At 38.0% G+C, this 18,385-nt stretch overlaps 1 protein-coding gene across 1 annotated transcript in view; it reads left to right on the top strand.

Annotated features, from left to right (window-relative positions):
* MBOAT2 (membrane bound glycerophospholipid O-acyltransferase 2) overlaps window positions 1-18,385 on the top strand; it is a 97,425-nt gene that overhangs the window by 56,158 nt on the left and 22,882 nt on the right. Inside the window, exons 4-7 of the mRNA XM_065834342.2 lie at window positions 3,196-3,291; window positions 6,983-7,038; window positions 16,667-16,721; window positions 17,558-17,741. Of these exons, the coding sequence (XP_065690414.1) occupies window positions 3,196-3,291; window positions 6,983-7,038; window positions 16,667-16,721; window positions 17,558-17,741 (391 nt within the window). The remainder of the gene's footprint in view (window positions 1-3,195; window positions 3,292-6,982; window positions 7,039-16,666; window positions 16,722-17,557; window positions 17,742-18,385) is intronic.

Raw genomic sequence — 18,385 nt, 5'->3', positions numbered from 1 at the left:
GTGAATGAGCCTTTGAAGAAGGTAGGAAAAATGCAGTAAGTGTACTTTTATAAAGTTAGTAACAGCTGTTGCTGGCCTCCAACTCAACTTTGTGCCACCGATCACCATCTGGACCTGGCCCTTCAGTCTGTTTTCAATCTACTTGACTGCTCATCCAGCCCATACGTCATCAGCTTGTCTGTGAGGATCCTATGGGAGACAGACAGCATCAAAAGCTTTTCTGAAGCCCAGGTAGACAATACCCACTGCTCTCCCCTCATCTACCAAGCCAGTTATTTCACCATAGAAAGTTAACTTGCTGTAAAAGTTGGAAGGCGTTTAAGCCACAGGAACCTTTACATGAAGAAGTAACCTTTATACTGCCCTACACATTCCGTTGTTCCATAGTCAGGCAGCATTGCTGCCTCAGTCTGTGTTCCTAAGTGATAAACACTACAGTGTGGCTTAAACTATTTCTGTTAGCTACAAAAGCAATCTTTCACCTTTCATGGAACACTCACGGTTAGGATTGTAGAAATACAGAACACTTGTGTGTGTGTGTGACTGAAATGGTGATGTCCTTTCTGTCAGCTTTAAAAAAGTTCACCCATGAGTTAACTGACCTTGCATCTCACCAGTTTGGTATCCAGGCCCACATAATCTCTTTATTTCTCAATATCCTCATATATGTAGAACTGGGGTAACATTGAGTATCACTGAAAGTCGTCTTAAAGAGGATCGCAATTTTCGTTAAACACTTGAATGCATGGAGAATAACTGGGCAAGTGCTCATGGGGAAACCCAAACTTGAATGCAGCATGTGGAAGGTACACAATCCATAAAATCACTGGATGTGTCTTGAACTTGAGTGCAAAGCCTTTAAAAGATATCAACAGTAATGACTTGTTTCTTCAATTAGAGGGGAATTGCAGTTGCATGTTCCCATAATGCTGCAGGACTGTATCATAATGACTATATAGAAAAGAACCTAAGGGTTCCTGAAATCTCAGTGCTTTCCTTTTAGAAAATGTATTAGTTTTTCTTCACCTGTACTTAGCAGCATAGCTTCTGTGCTTGTCAAAAAGAAGGCTTCATAATGTTTTATTTAAAAACAGCATAAATATTTCACAACATAAAGCATATGAGGTAGAAAGTGGTGTCTGTTTTCTTCCATCTGAGGGTATGTACCTAATCCACTAACATATTAAGTGTGTTTCTTGTCCTAACAAATTATGTATTGCTGCTATGGATAGCACTTTAAGTTACGAAAGGTGTAGTTAGTGTCACTTTTATAATTCTGTTTATTCTAGACCTAGTGAATAGACTGTTGTTAATAAACACATGATCTTGCCAGTGGGGATAAAATGAGGTTCTCTTAAAACTACAGTATTTTAATTTTTCTTGCCTTTTTAGTGAGATATTTATGGGTCAGTATGTAGGTATCTCGACAAGTTACTTTTAATCTGGGATTGTTTAGTATGTAGACCAGGAGACTGGTAAAGCTGAAAATCATACTGAATTTTTCACTTTGGAAGAAGAGGGACTTAGTCTGGGCAAACTAAACCCACACACTCCTCACCCATGCGAAACCTGAGTGATTGAGGCAGGGTAGATTTTCTTAAAACAGCTTGGCAAAATTTTAATTACAAACTTTTAGAAAAGAGTTATACACTATATCATGCTCCTGATCCCTGCAGTCCACTACATACTCCTTAATTGTGTTAATTTTTTTTTCTTGTTGAAATAATTTGGTATAATTATGAACCAATTGTTGTATAATATTGTTGGGTTCTTATTGTAAACATTTTTCATTTTTCTACCAATTAGCCACCCAATATAATATTGTTTCTGGTTTATTAATATTCATAAAAACAGAAAATAAACTGTTGCTAAAACAGGCACCCTAAAACCTTTTTTTTGTAAAAAAGTAACAAGTGTAGTTTAGTGTAACTACTGATATGTAAGGTAATCTGTAATTTGAAAGCTGAATGTTTTAAAATATTAAATGGTTTATACCTAGCACAATTCGTAATTAAAGCTTAGACTACAAGTGTTCTGTGCAGCAAAAATAAGTATCGCTATCAGATTGAAGAATAATTTCTAAGACTTCAGAATTTATTATGTTGACTTTTTTTTTTTCCCCAAAAATATTTATTTGTAAAAGAAGGGAAAAGCATGTTCCAAACTCTTCTTGTGGTGTCCCTCACTGTTTAACCTAAATCCGGTCCTAGTCACGACATTCCATTTGGTGTGTGAATATTTTCATTGTAACTGGATTCCAAATGTATAATATGGTCTACTCTAGGGGTTGCACGTTAGCTTTGTGAACATTAAAGAAGTGCCTGTTTGCATCACCATGAATGTTTCCTGAGTTATGTGGAAATGTTCAAGACTGTAAAGTTAATGCATAAGGTGTTAAAGGATTAGTTAAGCTTCTGCTGGCATTCACCATCCTTTCGGCTGCAAGGAATATCTGGCAGGTTTTGTGAGGTGTATTGGCAAATCAGTTCTCACTAGTATAGTGCTGCTCATCTTAAAAAGGGGAGAGAAAAATCCTAACCCTGACCTGAAAAAATGGCGTGTGGAATTAAAATTATAATACTTAATAACTGATGGTTCTTATCTGTGCTTTTCTTACATGTGCTGAGGATCAGCTTTAAGAGGAGGCATAAAGGCATCCCGTTCCTTTTAAACTCAGATATGTTTTAATGCGTGTATTTGAAAATTAATTGCCTGTTCCAGTTCCTTTGAAAACAGTATCAGTGGGATGTGTGGTGCTGAATTTTGAATGTATAGAAAGACATTCAGTGGAAATGATGTCTGATCTATAATTTGCCAAATTTCTATACTTGTGTAGGCAAACATTAGCTTTGCACTTTTAAAAAAGCTTAACAGATTCATTTTCTCTTTATAGGACTTCTAGTTTTTACAATGGTGCTTAAAATGATGAATCCTGAGCTTTATTTACGTGAATAAATATATTGGCTGATGACAATAGAATTTGTGAGTTAGTACTGCACACTTTAAAAACAAAAAACCCCTATGTGCTTGTTTAGAATAAGTATTACTAAAAAACCCAGGAGGTATAATTACACACTCTAATTATGTAATATTCACTAGAAATAAGACACTAAACTTGACTTAAACAGTTCTCCATGGGATAAACTACCTTTATGGTTTTTAATTGAAAATCTTTTTTTTCCATTTTCTTTTCAGGTATTGCTTTGTTTTTGCTTTGGGATACCTCACCGTGTGCCAAATTACTAGAGTCTATATATTTGATTATGGACAGTATTCTGCTGATTTTTCTGGGTAAGGAGAAAAATAATCTTTCTATCCTGTCCTCCTAAGTGATACTGTATCAGCTATTGGTGTTTTCCCGTGTTGAGTGTGTCCACATTTTAACTTGGAAAGAAAGCTGGGCATGTGCGTGTGTATTGGCATCTGGATTTTAATTGTGCAAACTGAGAATTTTGGGAACGGTTGTTGTCTGTGAGAACCATGAATGCATTATCTGCTGCCTCTTGTTCTTCTCTGACGGGCATAGGGGATTTGGTGGCTGTGGGATTTTTTTATTTTGCTTTTTTCCCTAAAATCTCTGTTGGCATCCATGACAACATGATGAAACTTGAGTTGTATCTGACGTACTTGCATGCCTGTCACAATCTGATACCTCCGTGTGAGGCAAATCTGAACGTTTTATGGGCTTTAGCTTTTATCTGCCTTTTTTTTGTTGTATGTTAGATGTTCCAGAAGGAGAAAGGCACCTGTATGGTGGAGTAGTCACAGCCCTTCGAAATAGACAGTTTTGTCTGTATGTGGTCTTATTTTACATAATGAACTTAAATGTATGTTGGGCTTGAACTGTATAGGAGCAAAACCGAATTGAATAGGCAAAGTAAAAATAAACTATATTGGTGATTCTTCTTTGTACTGCAGACATGGAGAAGTGAAACACAACATTCCCTATAACTAAGTTTGCTACTGATGGTGTTTTTGGTGATCTAAAGGAGAATATGTAGTTTGGAATAAAGAGATGGGAGTTTTTGTTAGTCTGCTTAAAAAATGCATTAAATTTTTTCTAGGAATATTATGAATGGCAGTGGTCTTTGTAGTTCAGTGTTACCTGTGTTGTGTAGTAGAGTTGTGCTTGTCAGCCTTCTTGCCTCTCAGTCTTCATCGGTAACAGGCATGTAGTCCAGGAATTTCTCTTGTAGGCTGACACCAAAAGCTTTGATGGTTAAGTTCATCTTTTTTGTAAGTTTTAGCTGGATCTTACCTCCTGAAATATCTTTTCCATGTTTATGCCTACATCCAAGTGTCTGCCTTCAAGCTGGATGTCCAAGTTCCAGTTGTGGTCAGCAGAGAACTGACTGTTGTAGACAATAGAACCTGGAGACACTTCAGCTGACTCACCACTAAGTGTCTACCTTAGTGTGAACTGGGTCACTGGCCAGATGCCCCTGACTGTATTGACCTGTTCTCCACTGGCTATAATGAGAACTTGCAGCACAGACACTCATAATGGCACTTTAAAACTAGGTTTACTGATGTTGAATTAAATTTCACCATTACAAGTGGAACTGTAATCCAAATGCTGTCCCTTCCAGTTCACTGTAGGGCCAAAGTGTACAACCTTGGCAGTGATCAAAACTCTGAGCTGGCTCTGGAAACAGTATAATTGTGTGTGTTTGTTGCTGCTTTCAGCAATAGAGCTTGAGCCCAGCATTGCTCACATGCGACTGTACTGCTTTCAGAGAGCAGCTGTCTCTGTGCCTCTGTTGGTTTGGTGCTAGCTCAGAGATTTCTGCTAGGTATAAACACAGCCAAGGATTCATGAGATCAGTGCTCTGGATAGAACTGGTCTGAAGCCTGGATCCAACTCTGTTATGTTTGAGCTGCTTGATTGAAACCATCCTTTCATGCACTGGTTTGAGAGCTTGATGTGTGTCTTTCCCATGAAATCTCTGGCATATGTTGCACCTGCTCCCCTGAGGGCTGAGACAGAGGCTGCTTCCAAAACAGGAGGAGTAGGAAAATGAACCGAAGGGGGCTATTTCATGTCAATTTTCTCTAGTTCCAAGGGAAGAGAGTAAGCTCAAGAAAATAATGAGAGTTGCCTAACGAGCTGTTGAACCCCAGTACCAGCAAGTTCTTTCAGAGATGGATTCATTTAGTGGCTAGCTCCAAAGGGACTCTGAATGTCTGTTGATGTAGATATTTCTCCTAGCATGCCATGCCCATCTGAAGTCTCCAAGCCCATAGAATCTGCCAAAAGTCTGAAGGAAAGTATCAATGCACTGGCAGTGGAGACAGCTGAGGAAATGTCCTGCTGGAGGTGCCATTGCTTGTAGAGAGTTGTGTGGCCCTGGCTTCAGTACTGATGGATCCCAGCTGCCAGGGAGCCTTCCAGCCAGCCAGCCAGCCCTCTTGTGCTCTTCTGCCAGCACCTAAAAGGGATCGTTAAAACCCTGGTTCACAGCCTCACTGTTCCAGGAAGGATTCTTCCTCTTTTAGTCTCTAGATTGTTGCTCCTCAGCCAAGTCTCTGGAGATACTGTAATAGCCACTTGAGAAATGAAAAAAATACCGGGGTCTGCTCTGATAACAAGAGATGTATGAGCTAGAATTAATGTGAGGCCTGACTGAGCTCCTCCTGAGCTCCATCCTTCCACCAGGCGGGATCCATGCTGTCACATGTCCACTTACAGAAGGAAAAACCCATTATGTTCAGAATCAATTGGGGATTTCTGCCAGCAGCCTAAGCGCTAGAAAGAGATACGAGGGATTTTCCAGACTGTCTGCTCTTGTTTAATTTTCTTCCTTGCTGATCCTTGCCTGTCGCTCTAGTCTTGATATCAGTATTTTGTGGCACTTGATATTACAGTAGAAATAACTTTTTCCCTAATTGCATTTTGAGGACTGGAAATATTGTGCCTATTGAAATAACCACAACTTAAAAAAAAATAGTTTGACACACTGAGCCATCTGGCAAAATACTGACAGCCCTGTCAGTGAAAGAGGGCTCGATGGCTCTTGGATTTGTTTTTCTGTGCCAACTTAAATATGTTAAAAAAGGCCAAGTGCTTTCGAAAGACTTGAACAAAACTATGTGCCCATCCTACAGAATGTTGTGTGTGTGTTTTTGTTCTTTCTTCAGCTCACACACTACTAGGTAAATACAGTCCCTGATATGTTTTTGAGATCTGATTTCAAAGTTAAATTTCTAAATTCTGGTAGCTTACTTTATGGTCTCCCCCATCCCCTCCTTGCCCCCCATTAGGGAGTTAGCAGTGCTGGGATTTACATCAGTCAAAAACTCTTCGATACCACGAAGAGGGTATAATTTCTAAGTGAAAAGCTGACTCACCCAGGGAAGAATATGTCTTGGACAGTTTAAGATTGACTCAAGTGGACCGTATTCAAAACAAACTAAACTCTGTTGGAGCCAGCATAATTATTCTGGGTTTTTGTTTTGCCAGATATGTTTACTTGAAGCAAATAATAATTCTAGTTGAAAAAACTAAGTGTAGGACCAGGTATTAGTCAAAACAGCAGAATTGGTCTGCAAATCTAAATAAATTATAGTACTGTTCAACTTTGGTATGTGTTTTTTTTGTCCTTTGCTTAGTGCTGCTGTAGTTTACAATGAATGTAATTGCTCTTACTGCCCTTTCTTCTTTACTCTTCCCACTGTAAAAACAAACCAACAAACAAAAAAACCCAATGTAATTAAAAAAGTGAAATACTTTGCCAGTGTTGGTGGAGCCTAATGCAGCAATAAAAGGCAGCATTTAGCAAATGTTATATCTAAGGATTAAATTAATTGCATTTAAAGAATGATTTGAGCTCCAAAAACTAATAATTTTGTCCTTGCATTGAAAGTCTTCCAGTTGAGAATAATTGACCTGGACTATTAGTATAAACTTTGTTTGATATTTACATGTGAAAGAAACACCTGAAACTTTTTTCTAAATCATTCTTTCTTCCTTTTTTTGTAACAGTCCAATGATGATAATTACGCAGAAGATCACTAGTTTGGCGTTTGAGATTCATGATGGTAAGACTTCTTTAAACTGTATTTAGTTTTTTGTACAAAATAAATTTAAGGGAAGTTAGTCATGAGGCAATGAGTTACTTTGGACAGTTGGTGCTTTAGGACAAAATATATTCATTTTTTTGTGTCTCAGCTGATTCTCTTGATGCTTAACTAATGGAAGTACCAAGAAACGTTGCTCAGACACTAGAAAAGCTCTGAAAATACTTCCATTGTACAGAAGACACTACTTATCAGAAGACCAATGATGCTTCTGGGGCCAGTGACCAAAGACCACTGACATACTTTTGTGCTGGAGTGTTGATCCTGACAGCTAAATTATTTCGAAATTAAGAGATCACTGTTGCTGACAGATTGGTGAAACAAGTACATGTAATTTCAGTTATGGAGCACCTCTTATTTTAAAATACTGTTAATCTCACCCTAATTTGTGTCGTGTATATTGATTTTTATAAAACCTCTGCATATGTTCCTATTTAGTTTATTATCATAATTGCACTCACTGCTAACGTCTCAGTGTAAACGGGCAGATTATCTAATTATGTTTCTGTCTTTTCTCATGTCAGATTTATCCATCAGTTAAGTGTGCCCTGGGTTGTGACAAAAATGAATCCTGATGTTGGCTTTTGTGAGTAGGGTATCTAGATTTTTAGTTACCTTTAAATTCAAAGGAGTAATTTTCATTTTAAAGTTTCAAAAGATCATTCAATAAACCTAACCAATTAGCTCAGGTCACTTGGAGCTACAGCTGTCAGTTGAAGATTTGGGAGTGTAGCCCCAGACACCTGCATCAAACCAGCTGTTTTTCTGTAATTTCTTTAGTAACGTTATGTATGGAGTTTATGTTTTTGTCTCATTTGCATCCTAGCTCTTGGTGTTTCATTTTTTCCCATTCTCATTTTGATACTCTGTCTAAAGAGGTCTGTAGGCAACAACATTCATGAATGTGAAAATTCAGGAAAACATCTTTTTGTAAGAATTCTTGTATGAATGGAAATAAATAAAAAATGCTCGACATATCTAGTTGGTTGAAGAAGTTGATGTCTAACTTGCAGAGAAAACATATTCAGAAGTATTAGTCTTGCAAGCTATAATCAATTAGATTATAGAGTGCACAAGTTAGAGGAAACAGCTTATTATGAGAAAGCAATAATTCTAATATCAAAGATAAATGCTTCGTCTTACTGTTATTTTGCTAGAGGAAGGAGCTATTCTCAATTTGCTGACATAGTGCACAATAGTGGAGTTGTGGTATGGGACAAGCCTGGGAGTGTTCCTGATAATCCTGAAACAAATGTTTCATTCAGTCAGCTCTATTCTTAGCTTTCATCACAAACTAAACTAGTGTTTTTTTTTCCCTACTTTAATTAATTCAGATAACTTGTATTTTCTTCATAAGCCCAGTTTATTTTCTGTCAGAACTTCTTTCAGGTATCACTGAATTCTGAGCATCGATCTTGGAATTTTGTTCCTTGTTCTCATGTCAGAGATCCCTCTTTCCGCTCTACTCCGCTCTGGTGAGACCACATCTGGAATATTGTGTCCAGTTCTGGGCCCCTCAGTTCAAGGACAGGGAACTGCTGGAGAGGGTCCAGCGCAGGGCAACAAAGATGGCGAAGGGAGTGGAGCATCTCCCTTATGAGGAAAGGCTGAGGGAGCTGGGTCTCTTTAGTTTGGAGGAGACTGAAGGGTGACCTTATTAATGTCTATAAGTATATAAAAGGTGAGTGTCACGAGGATGGAGTCAGGTTCTTCTCGATGGCAAACAATGATAGGACAAGGGGTAATGGGATCAAGCTGGAACACAAGAGGTTCCACTTAAATTTGAGAAGAAACTTCTTCTCAGTGAGGGTAACAGAGCACTGGAACAGGCTGCCCAGGGAGGTTGTGGAGTCTCCTTCCCTGGAGACATTCAAAACCCGCCTGGATATGTTCCTCTGCAACCTCATCTAGGCCTTCCTGCTCCGGCAGGGGGATTGGGCTGGATGATCTTCTGAGGTCCCTTCCAATCCCAAACATACTGTGATACTGTGATACTGTGACCCTCTAGGATATTTGTCAGCCTGTGGGGAGTAGCCGATTATATATTGGAGAAGTTCTCCCTAGTTGCATTTGCAGTTTAGTAGAGCCCCTGACTTGAGCTGAATGATCATCGTTGCTGGGAGCACAGGCTGAACATGACTTTCAAAAGCTGATGGGACCAGTGTGAATTCAGAAATGACCTCTAGTCTGGCGTCAGGAGATGCGAGAAAAGAGGTACAGGAGAAACTGGGGTTGTATTAAAGTGGTGATTTTTAACCACAGACGACTTAGAAGGGGTCTGTCATGAGAAATTAATGAAAATAACCCTGCTGTCAATGGGCTTTTGTTCACTGTACAAAGGTCCACGCTTCTACTGGAAAATACTTCAAGATATACTCACAGGGAGGAGATAACATTGAAAATTATTATACTAAATGTTTAATGGCACTGTGAGGCTCTAGTCATATCAGTTTGGCTATATTAATCACAAATTACTTTATTTCCCAGCCCCATTTTTTTGCCAGTGCATCCAAGAAGAGATAATGAAAATAAACAGCTGAAAGAAAGGTGTTGGTGTGTTAGAAGATCTTGGTCAGCTTCAAGACTCTAGTTGTAGTTAGGTTGGTTTTGTGGTAAAGGCGATTCTTCTGGACTTGATCTTTTCCTGGCAGCCTGTTGCTTGTGCTCAGCTGCTGGCAGTGTCATATTTGAAGGTCCTGGAGAGCACTGATGGAATCAGGAAGGCTGCTCACTCATGCTATGTATTGAAGAGTCAGTCTAGCTAAGTGGATATGCTTGATTCCAAGTTGGAATGGTATGGAATCCCATAAATAAAAACTACCCCTCTGTTACAGCCCTGTGCACTTACTGTGGGCTTTTTTTTATTAAGCAGGAAAATCCTATGCAAGTTGCATAGGATTAAAGTTTTTTGTATAATACTGACTCTTCAGAAGGTTGCATGGATCACAAATCTATACCTGAGTAAATTTAGGGTATGCCTGTAGTATACTCTGATTTATATTTCGAACTTAAGCCCTTGATAGTTCTTGCCTTCTTGCAGTTTCTCGTTACTTAAATGAACAGTACCAGAAAGGAGTAGCCAGTACGTTAAGATTTGCTCTGTATTTCTTGTTGATTATCTTTGGCAACTCACGTGTATACTTTAAAGGCAGAATTTTTTTTACATTATTTGGAGACTGCTTGTGTCTATATTCATTCATTATGGCAAGAATTAGATTTATGCAGCACTTTAGGCTAAAACAGAGTCAAGGGAGGAAAGGAAATTTTTTTGTACTTCAGATCCCATATTCTGGAGTACCTTTTCTCATCAAACTTAAAACTAGCAGATTTTGGAGAAGGAAAGGTGCATTGCAGTTACTGTAGGAGGAGGGATCATTTCTGCTTGTGCAGTTTAGAAGGTCTGTAAAATGGAGGATTGTACTTGCACGAGGAATTTCTAGCTGAGAGATGGTGCAAGTAGAGAAGCTTTTGCAGCGATAGCTTTAAGGTACTAAAAGTTTAGAAGGGGAGAGGAGTTCATGAGTTCCTGATTTCATACGGCATTCTGCTTCTTTTGCTAATAACCCACTGATCCTCCCAGAGCCTCACTCATTTGCTGCAAGTCACTATGAACTCAGAGATTTTTACAAGAAGGACCCATGTCCTAACCTAATCTCAGTTCTAGTTCTCTTCAAATATTTATATTCATAACCTGCTGAAGTTCTGAAGCTCATAATGTATTTATTTTAAATCTCCAAGAGATTAAGCCACCAAAACTAGGAAATGTTAGGCTTGATATTTGATATTTAATGGGAAAAAAAAAATTCTCACAGCTTGTTCCAACCTTGTTTGGATTTCTTTTCTCTAATTTACATGAAGTAATATAAAACTTCAAAGAAAAAGTCATTTTAAAATGTAATAGTCATCTACTAAACATAAAATCTCATTCTTCGAAATTATTTCTTCGTATTAGTATGTTACACTTGTCCATAAAAATGTGTGGCTAGATAAAGGTAAGAAACCAGAACCATAACACTCTTCTGTCAGCTGCTTCTTGGTTCCCAGGGGCTTATTTCACATGCTTTCTGACCACAAAAAACCTCTTTGTTCCTGTGTGTACCCTTCTCCTATCTTGGGTTTCAGCTCTGTAGTTGCTAATTTTTAAATGTGCTTTTCCTGTGTTTTTTTTTTTTCCCCTAATTATTATTTCCTCCTGTGTATCTGGCGTTCTCCATTTTTACAATAGAGTAGACATCGATGCTCATCTGGTAAGGTGCTGCATTTACTGTGAAAACTCAAAGGAGCACAATGAATATGCAACTCAGAGGGTTGGGTTTTGTTTTTTTGTTTGTTTGGGTTTTTTTTTGTTTTTTTTGGGTTTTTTTTGTTTGTTTTTTGTTTTTTGGTTTTTTTTTGTTTTTTTACCTCTGCCTTTTCATTGGCGTGATATATTGGCAAAACATAGTTAGAAGCTAGTCTTACATCATTATTTTAGGTCTCATTTACTTTGCTTCAAAAGCAGGCTATTGGAACAGTGGTTGGATTATTTCATGCTGGTTTTCCTCATATTGCTATTGCACTATTACAAAGTTGTGAGATTTCCAAATAGGCTGTTAGACCCTATTTCCTCCTGCAAAATAATAGAAGTTTAGTCTATGTCTAGTATGACCGCTGAGAGGGAAGACTCTTCGATAGATGGATGAGACACATGGCAAATGGGAAGGAGATGAAAAAAAAGAAACGAAGGTGATGTTGGAGTATCTAATGTGCAAACACTATATTAGTTGCTGTGGTCTTAATTATCTATTCCAACCTGCCCCATCAGGTTGTGGTACTGCACCATACACTTGAGATATTTTTAAGACGGTGCTTTTTTACAAAGTAAGTTTCTTGTTGGTTTCCAGCTAACGAGCAGTCCCATCCAAACTGCAGCACCTGCTATTATGTTGGTAGTAAAGGTTTTGTTAGCTATTCTTTAACAATGTAATAGTGTCAGAAGTATTGAAGAATGTTTCTTGATTTAGGTGATATAAATGTTTCTTCTTTATTTTTAGTTAACAAGGGTCTCTGCCTTTTACGTTTCTCAAAGGCAAATACTTTTCACGTTCAGCAGAAAGACACTGCATCATTCTACGGGCTTGCAGGCATCTTGAGTCTGCTCTGGCTTAAAGGGTGGAAGTGTGGATGTACTGAAGCACTGAACAGCTTATGTATTTCTGTACATTAGATGTGATATTTCAAATTTATTTTAAGTAAATACCTACAAAACCAGAACAGGATTACCAAGTAATTACCAGGATTACCCATGGAAAAAAGGAACATACTGTGTTTTGGCCAGCTTTTGCAGTTAAGTGGATTCTTTTTGTTGTAGCGAGAGGTGGTCAGTCAAGAATGTTGTTATGTTTATGAAAATAAAGGCCTCATAAACTACAGATGTACTTTTCTGATTTCAAATAGGTCGATTATTATTATTGTTATTATTATTAATTTTTAAAAGTGTATTTGGTTTATTGCTATTGTGAAAATATAAGCAAGAGAAAATGGAACAATTCTTGAGACAGAGAAATGTTTGCTTAGGTATGTAGAACTACATACTCTTAAGAATTTTTGATAGGTCATCATGACCCAGTTCCACTTCATAAATGTTGTATTACAGCAAAAAAAGTTGCAGTTGTTTAAACAAGAATGTTATTTTCTAATTAATCTGTTAATTATGTCAGTGAAACTGCCATGGTGTGGTGGTGTGTGGGGGTGTATTTTTAATTTCTTTTTAAGTAACTTAATGCTTTCTTCTTATGTCTAGGAGACTTTTTTTGATGCTCTCTCTCCAATTGTCTCTTGATCTATATATATAGATATGTATAGATAGATAGATATTTTTAATGTTTCCTATTGTGTTAGTGACAGCATGGTCATTCTTGTTTCAGTATAAGTTACCAAATCACTTTGATTACAGTACATGTCATTAGTGTTTTAAGGAGTTACGTTGTATTTCTCCCCTCCTAAGTCTTCAAGTGTTGTTCTGGGCCTCCGTGTGCTTGCACGGCTCTCTGGATAGCAAGACTTCTGATTTTTCTTGCTTTTTGTAGTTTGTTTGCAATTTTACTCAGCTGGCATCTGTGTCTGTCTGCTTTTGTTGCTGCCAATGTGCTAGTAACAACTAAAACTGTTATTGTCTGTCTTCTTCAGGTCTTAAAATAATTTAATAACAGCATGCATTTGGGCTTAGCTGGTGATCATTTCAGAACCTTAAATTAAAATTTGCTGTAATTACAACATAGTCTGTGATATGATCTCCATGTTTAAGTATTATTATTGTAATATAATCTTATGTCTAAGCATTATTAGTAGTTATTTGTTAGCCAGATTTCATGCATATACAAAGGTGGATATATTCAAGCGGATCAACCATAAAGCTGGGGTAGTACTATGATGATGGTAAGCATTGTATTATTGAAGTGAGATCATGGTTGTATGCACAATATGCTCTAATAAAGCCTATATGGCAGGATATTGATGTGTACCTTAGATGTTGATTTTGTTACTGTTAGGATGTGGTCTCCTGAGGAGGAATGAAAAGATGCAACCTCCTCATGATCTGAACCACTGGGGATAAATTTTGTTACCAATGATTTACAAAATTCTTTTACTGAGGAAGGAACGTAGGAGTGTTTCCCACTTTACAGATGAGAAAACTGACTTATAGTTGCTGAGTGACAAAATGATTTCACCTCTCTAACATGTTCAATAAACCCCCATTTTCTCGAAATCCCGACTGTGTGATTTGGTAGCAACTAAAAGCTGCAGCCATTGCAGTAGCCTCCTGCTTTAGGACAGGAGAAAACAGTTCTCCTAATCCCAGAGGAAGGTTACAAACCCTCCTGAGTTCTCCAGCAGCAGCGTGCTGCTCAAGTGTGGTTTCCTCATATCCAACATGTAGCAGGTAGGGAACAGTTATGATTTATGAGGCCTCTGCTCCCATGGGCAGATACACTGCCTGGGCAATATTGAATGTATATATTAGTTCATGTCATATTAGGTAAGTGTCAGTGTAAGAGCACCTGTTCTGTGTGTATTTTCTATGAATTAAAAAGTGTTAACTGTAGCTTCCTGAAAGCTTTCAAGAGTGTGACACAGCCAGAGATTTATGATTTCCTTGTTCGTGTGTGCTATGCGAATATGATAAATGGGTCTTCAAGGAGCTGGAAAGACATTTTAAGGAAAAAAAAAAAGGGAAAGCTACTGACCTGACTTTGAAGAAGCTCCTGACAGGAGGGAAATCTTAGTGAGATAGGGAAATGAAAAATTAATGGAGACTTGCATGTGGTATGTTTGAGACAGCAAGTGTGTTGCTCACCAGGTTATTTAGGCCTCAAGTGACTTCTCATGTATGTATGTACATAACTTGAACCCATTTTAAATATGCCAGTTCTTTCTTCCTCACCCTTCCAAAAATAAAGGTCATATTTAAGTGGTTAGATTATTCTGTTTCAGGTTTGAGGTTTTTTTTTCTCCTATTTCATATCACATAAAGGTGTGGAATCTTCCGTTTGACTCATTACCTTTATTTAGTAGTTAGTCTGGCTTTACGCAAGTTCCTTTGGACACATTTGTTGACGGCTTCCTCTTTGTGACTTAAGGGTAAAACACTCATGGAATGTAACAGCGAAGGAGGCTCCTGCTCCGCTCAGTTTGCATTGTATGTGCTGTGGGAGACCAAAGGCTCTGTATGGGCTGCTTCCCTAATCATGGCATGTGATCTACATTTATTCATAGGAGTCTTTGTTTTAAATTTTGGTTTAAGTTTGTGTTAAATTCAAAGATTCAAAAACTACCTGAGAACTGTGATCTTGTGGCCTTAAAGGTTAAAGGACCTTCAAAATGCTTCTCCCACATTTTTTTTATTCAGTACAGTTATCAGCATAGAAAACTTTGCTTGTAGCACCAAGGAGTTGATGTGAAAACGTAATGATGGGGATGAGAAAATGCCTGCATGAAGTTAGGGGTGATGCTTTGTCCTTCAGTTTCTTGCCTTGAGTGGGTATGGATGGGGATGACTTTCCACTTTGAAGGATCAGGACCAAGGAAGGTATTTTTCCAGGTCATATTCGAGAAGAGGAGATGACAAGTTCTAATCCCTCCATATTATTGGCTTTGTTGAAGATTAAAAGTGTAGTTTTAAAGTCATAAGTGTGTATAGGTCACAGTTCCTAGAGTCACATGAAGACGAGAGTTATTTTCGTTTCAGTTAACGTGTATTGCCATGAGTCATAGAATTAAACAAAACTTGACATTTCCCCCCTGCCCAAAATCTTTTTTTTTGTCTTAAACCTGACTGATTTGGATATCTAAAGAAAAATTTGACTCCAGTTGAAACTCTCCTTATACTTGGATCAAATGTTAGGGCTCCCCTCTGTGGATTTAGTGGCATCAAGTGGTCGGGTTGAAGGCAACCTCTCAGTGAGTGGAGAAGGATCTTCTATAGAACCACCTGTTTTCATAAAGCACATATGGATTTCATATCTATGTTACCTCTACTCTTTCATCAAACTTAGAAGTTGGCTGTTAGGTTTAGCCACTGGTAAGGAGGAATCTAATTGAAGTGCGATTCCATAAACTTCATCTCCTTTAGGAAGCTATGCTCATATAAATATATATTTTTAGTGCTTGTTATGGCCAAGACAACTTGCAAATGGGGATAGCAGGGAATGGATGCATGTGCTGCTGTCTGGAGCAGTGGAGAGGCTGGAGAAGGAGCTGAAGCAGTCACTTTGGCAAGCAGCACTGGCTGGTGTAAACCTGGGCTGTCTGAAGGGAGGAGCTCTGCTTCTTCTGTGCCCCTGAATTTCAAGTGTCGCAGGTCATATTCTTTTACTTTTGTCTTTTATGAGAGTACAGCTTTTGAAGCCTGTTTTTCAGGGGTAGGCCATGAGCATTTCAGAAAGTGCCACATATGGCAAGAAGGTGAATTCAGTCTTGCTGCTGAACTTGGACTTGGCCGTTCCCCTTCTGTTAGCAGGGGTCAGAGCTTCTCATTATTGCTCGTGAAAGATTAGAGCACCCTCTACATTTGTGCCTGCCTTGCTGGACCTCATTGACAGTCTATACTTGCAGCATCTTCAGCTCTGCCTTAAGTTTCAAATTGCTTAAATCTGTCTTGGGCTGTGTTCATACTATACATATGCAATGACTAGTGTAATATCCCTGGGTTACTGCAATGTTGAAAGGTGTTTGGGACTTGTCTGGTCTCCAGGACTGGGAATAAAGGGTTTTAAAACCTGCAGACTTTGAAATCTTAACCAATGTAGGGGAATCGTATTTCTCAACACTTATTACAACCTTCTTAATGCTTTCCTGAAATCCATGTGATTTCAGGATTAGGCACTGTTGGACATAACTGAGGATGTGAGAGTTTGTAATTTTGTCAACAGTAAGAATTGTTTGATCTGACTCCAGCAAAAATATTATGTGACATAATACCTCTGAAATTACTTGAGGACTTAAAAAATTACATTGCAGCATGAGGATTACTCTGAGTAAAGAAAATGCTAATTAATGTGTGGGGCTTAGCTTTTCTTTATTTTTTCCATTTTCATGTCCTCTTCTCTAGGAATGTTTCGGAAAAATGAAGATTTGAGCCCATCCCAGAGGTGCTTGGCTGTAAGGTAGGCTTCCCGACCTCTCAGAGTCTGGCCTTGGGGCTGGGAGGAGCTGCTGTTTTCTGTGCTTTATTAATGCTCTGTGGAATTGCTGCAGTTCACATTCAAGACAGAGAGTTTATAAACTCATGTAAAACAGATCCATATGTTTTATGTTTGTGGCTTAATTAATACACCTGTTTTCCTGGAAAATATCACTAGAAGTAGATTTTTATACTTTTTTAAGAAAAATATTCAAAGTTCTATACCTTCTATGCAAATTAATGCCATAGCAGACAGGAGATCAGTTAACATTTAGTACACATATAAAGTAGCTGGTGAAAGAACATGCTTGTTTAATTCTGTTTTTCAGTATTTAACTTACATTATCTGCTCACTTTATTCAGGAGACTTGAAAATAGTATGTTGTCTTGAACAAAACAGTCTTGACTTGAATAATTTTCCTTAACTGGAATTATTGCCAGTTAACACAAACTTATGTTTACTGATTCAGTTATTGAGGGGGAAAAAAAAAGAAAACATAAACAGTTGAACAAGCACTTAGGGATACACCCTTCCTTCTCCTTCCCCAGGCTCAGCTTCAGCCAAACACCTCTAATGAGCGAGGAGAGAGCCACCAGAGTTCAGGAGATCTGTTTGAAAATGCTCAGTATGGATTGGAAGGAAATACTATGTGTAGAATGTTTTAAGCTGTGATTATGAAAGACACACAAACTGCTTTTCTGCATGTGGTTTTTACTGCAGTTAGAGTAAGCAATGACATGGGGTATGACTTTTCCTACTGTGGAAATTCTGTAGAACTGCACACTCCATCTCACAAGTTGCTTGTCTTTGAATTACAGACGCATGCCAAGTCTACTGGAGTATTTAAGTTACAACTGTAATTTCATGGGTATCCTGGCAGGCCCGTTATGCTCTTACAAAGACTATATTACTTTCATTGAAGGCAGATCATACCAACTGCAACAGTCTGAAGCAAATGGGAAAGAAGATACAAAATATGAACAAACGGATCCTTCTCCAAATGTAAGGTGTATGACTCTTGCAGTGCCGATGCTTACGTGATCATTGCATGGGAAGCTTGGTTTGCACTCTCCATTTACAGGTGTAACTTTCGAGCTGTATCTGGAGTTTGTTCATCAACAGTATAGTTCCCTGTTCAAAAAGTTACTTACTCTTTTAAGGCAGGTTTTCTCCATGGTTTCCAGTCTGGCTTTTGTGGCTAAAAGCAAATTAAATGGGAGCTTCCTAACAAGCTTATATGGTAAAAAGCCATCTTTAAATTAAAACAGCTCATGCATGTTTCCTTCAAAGCATATACTGTGCATAAAAAAAGTCCTGGTAAGGGCAAAGTTTATATTTTGTCATTTGAAAGCTGCTGAGCCTTTATCCAGCCAAGTTCCATGAACATTCTCAAATTCTACTGTTTTTTAATGTCTTCTTGCAGCAAGTACAAAACATTAACTTGTAACCAGTTGAAAAACACTAATAGAAATAGTTTCATTTTTCTTGCTTTTATTCATGTATTAAAGATGGATTTTGATCTGCAGGCATAATAAAAGTTGTAGTAGCCATAAAACTATAGCTAGTAATCCATACAACATATTTCCTGTCTTTGTTTTGTTTATTGGAAAAGAGACTAAATACATAGAGAAGAAAGTCTAGTTGAT

Source organism: Patagioenas fasciata, chromosome 3 (genome assembly GCF_037038585.1).
Source record: "Patagioenas fasciata isolate bPatFas1 chromosome 3, bPatFas1.hap1, whole genome shotgun sequence".
Lineage (NCBI taxonomy): Eukaryota > Metazoa > Chordata > Aves > Columbiformes > Columbidae > Patagioenas > Patagioenas fasciata.
This window is presented reverse-complemented; position numbering and strand designations above follow the sequence as displayed.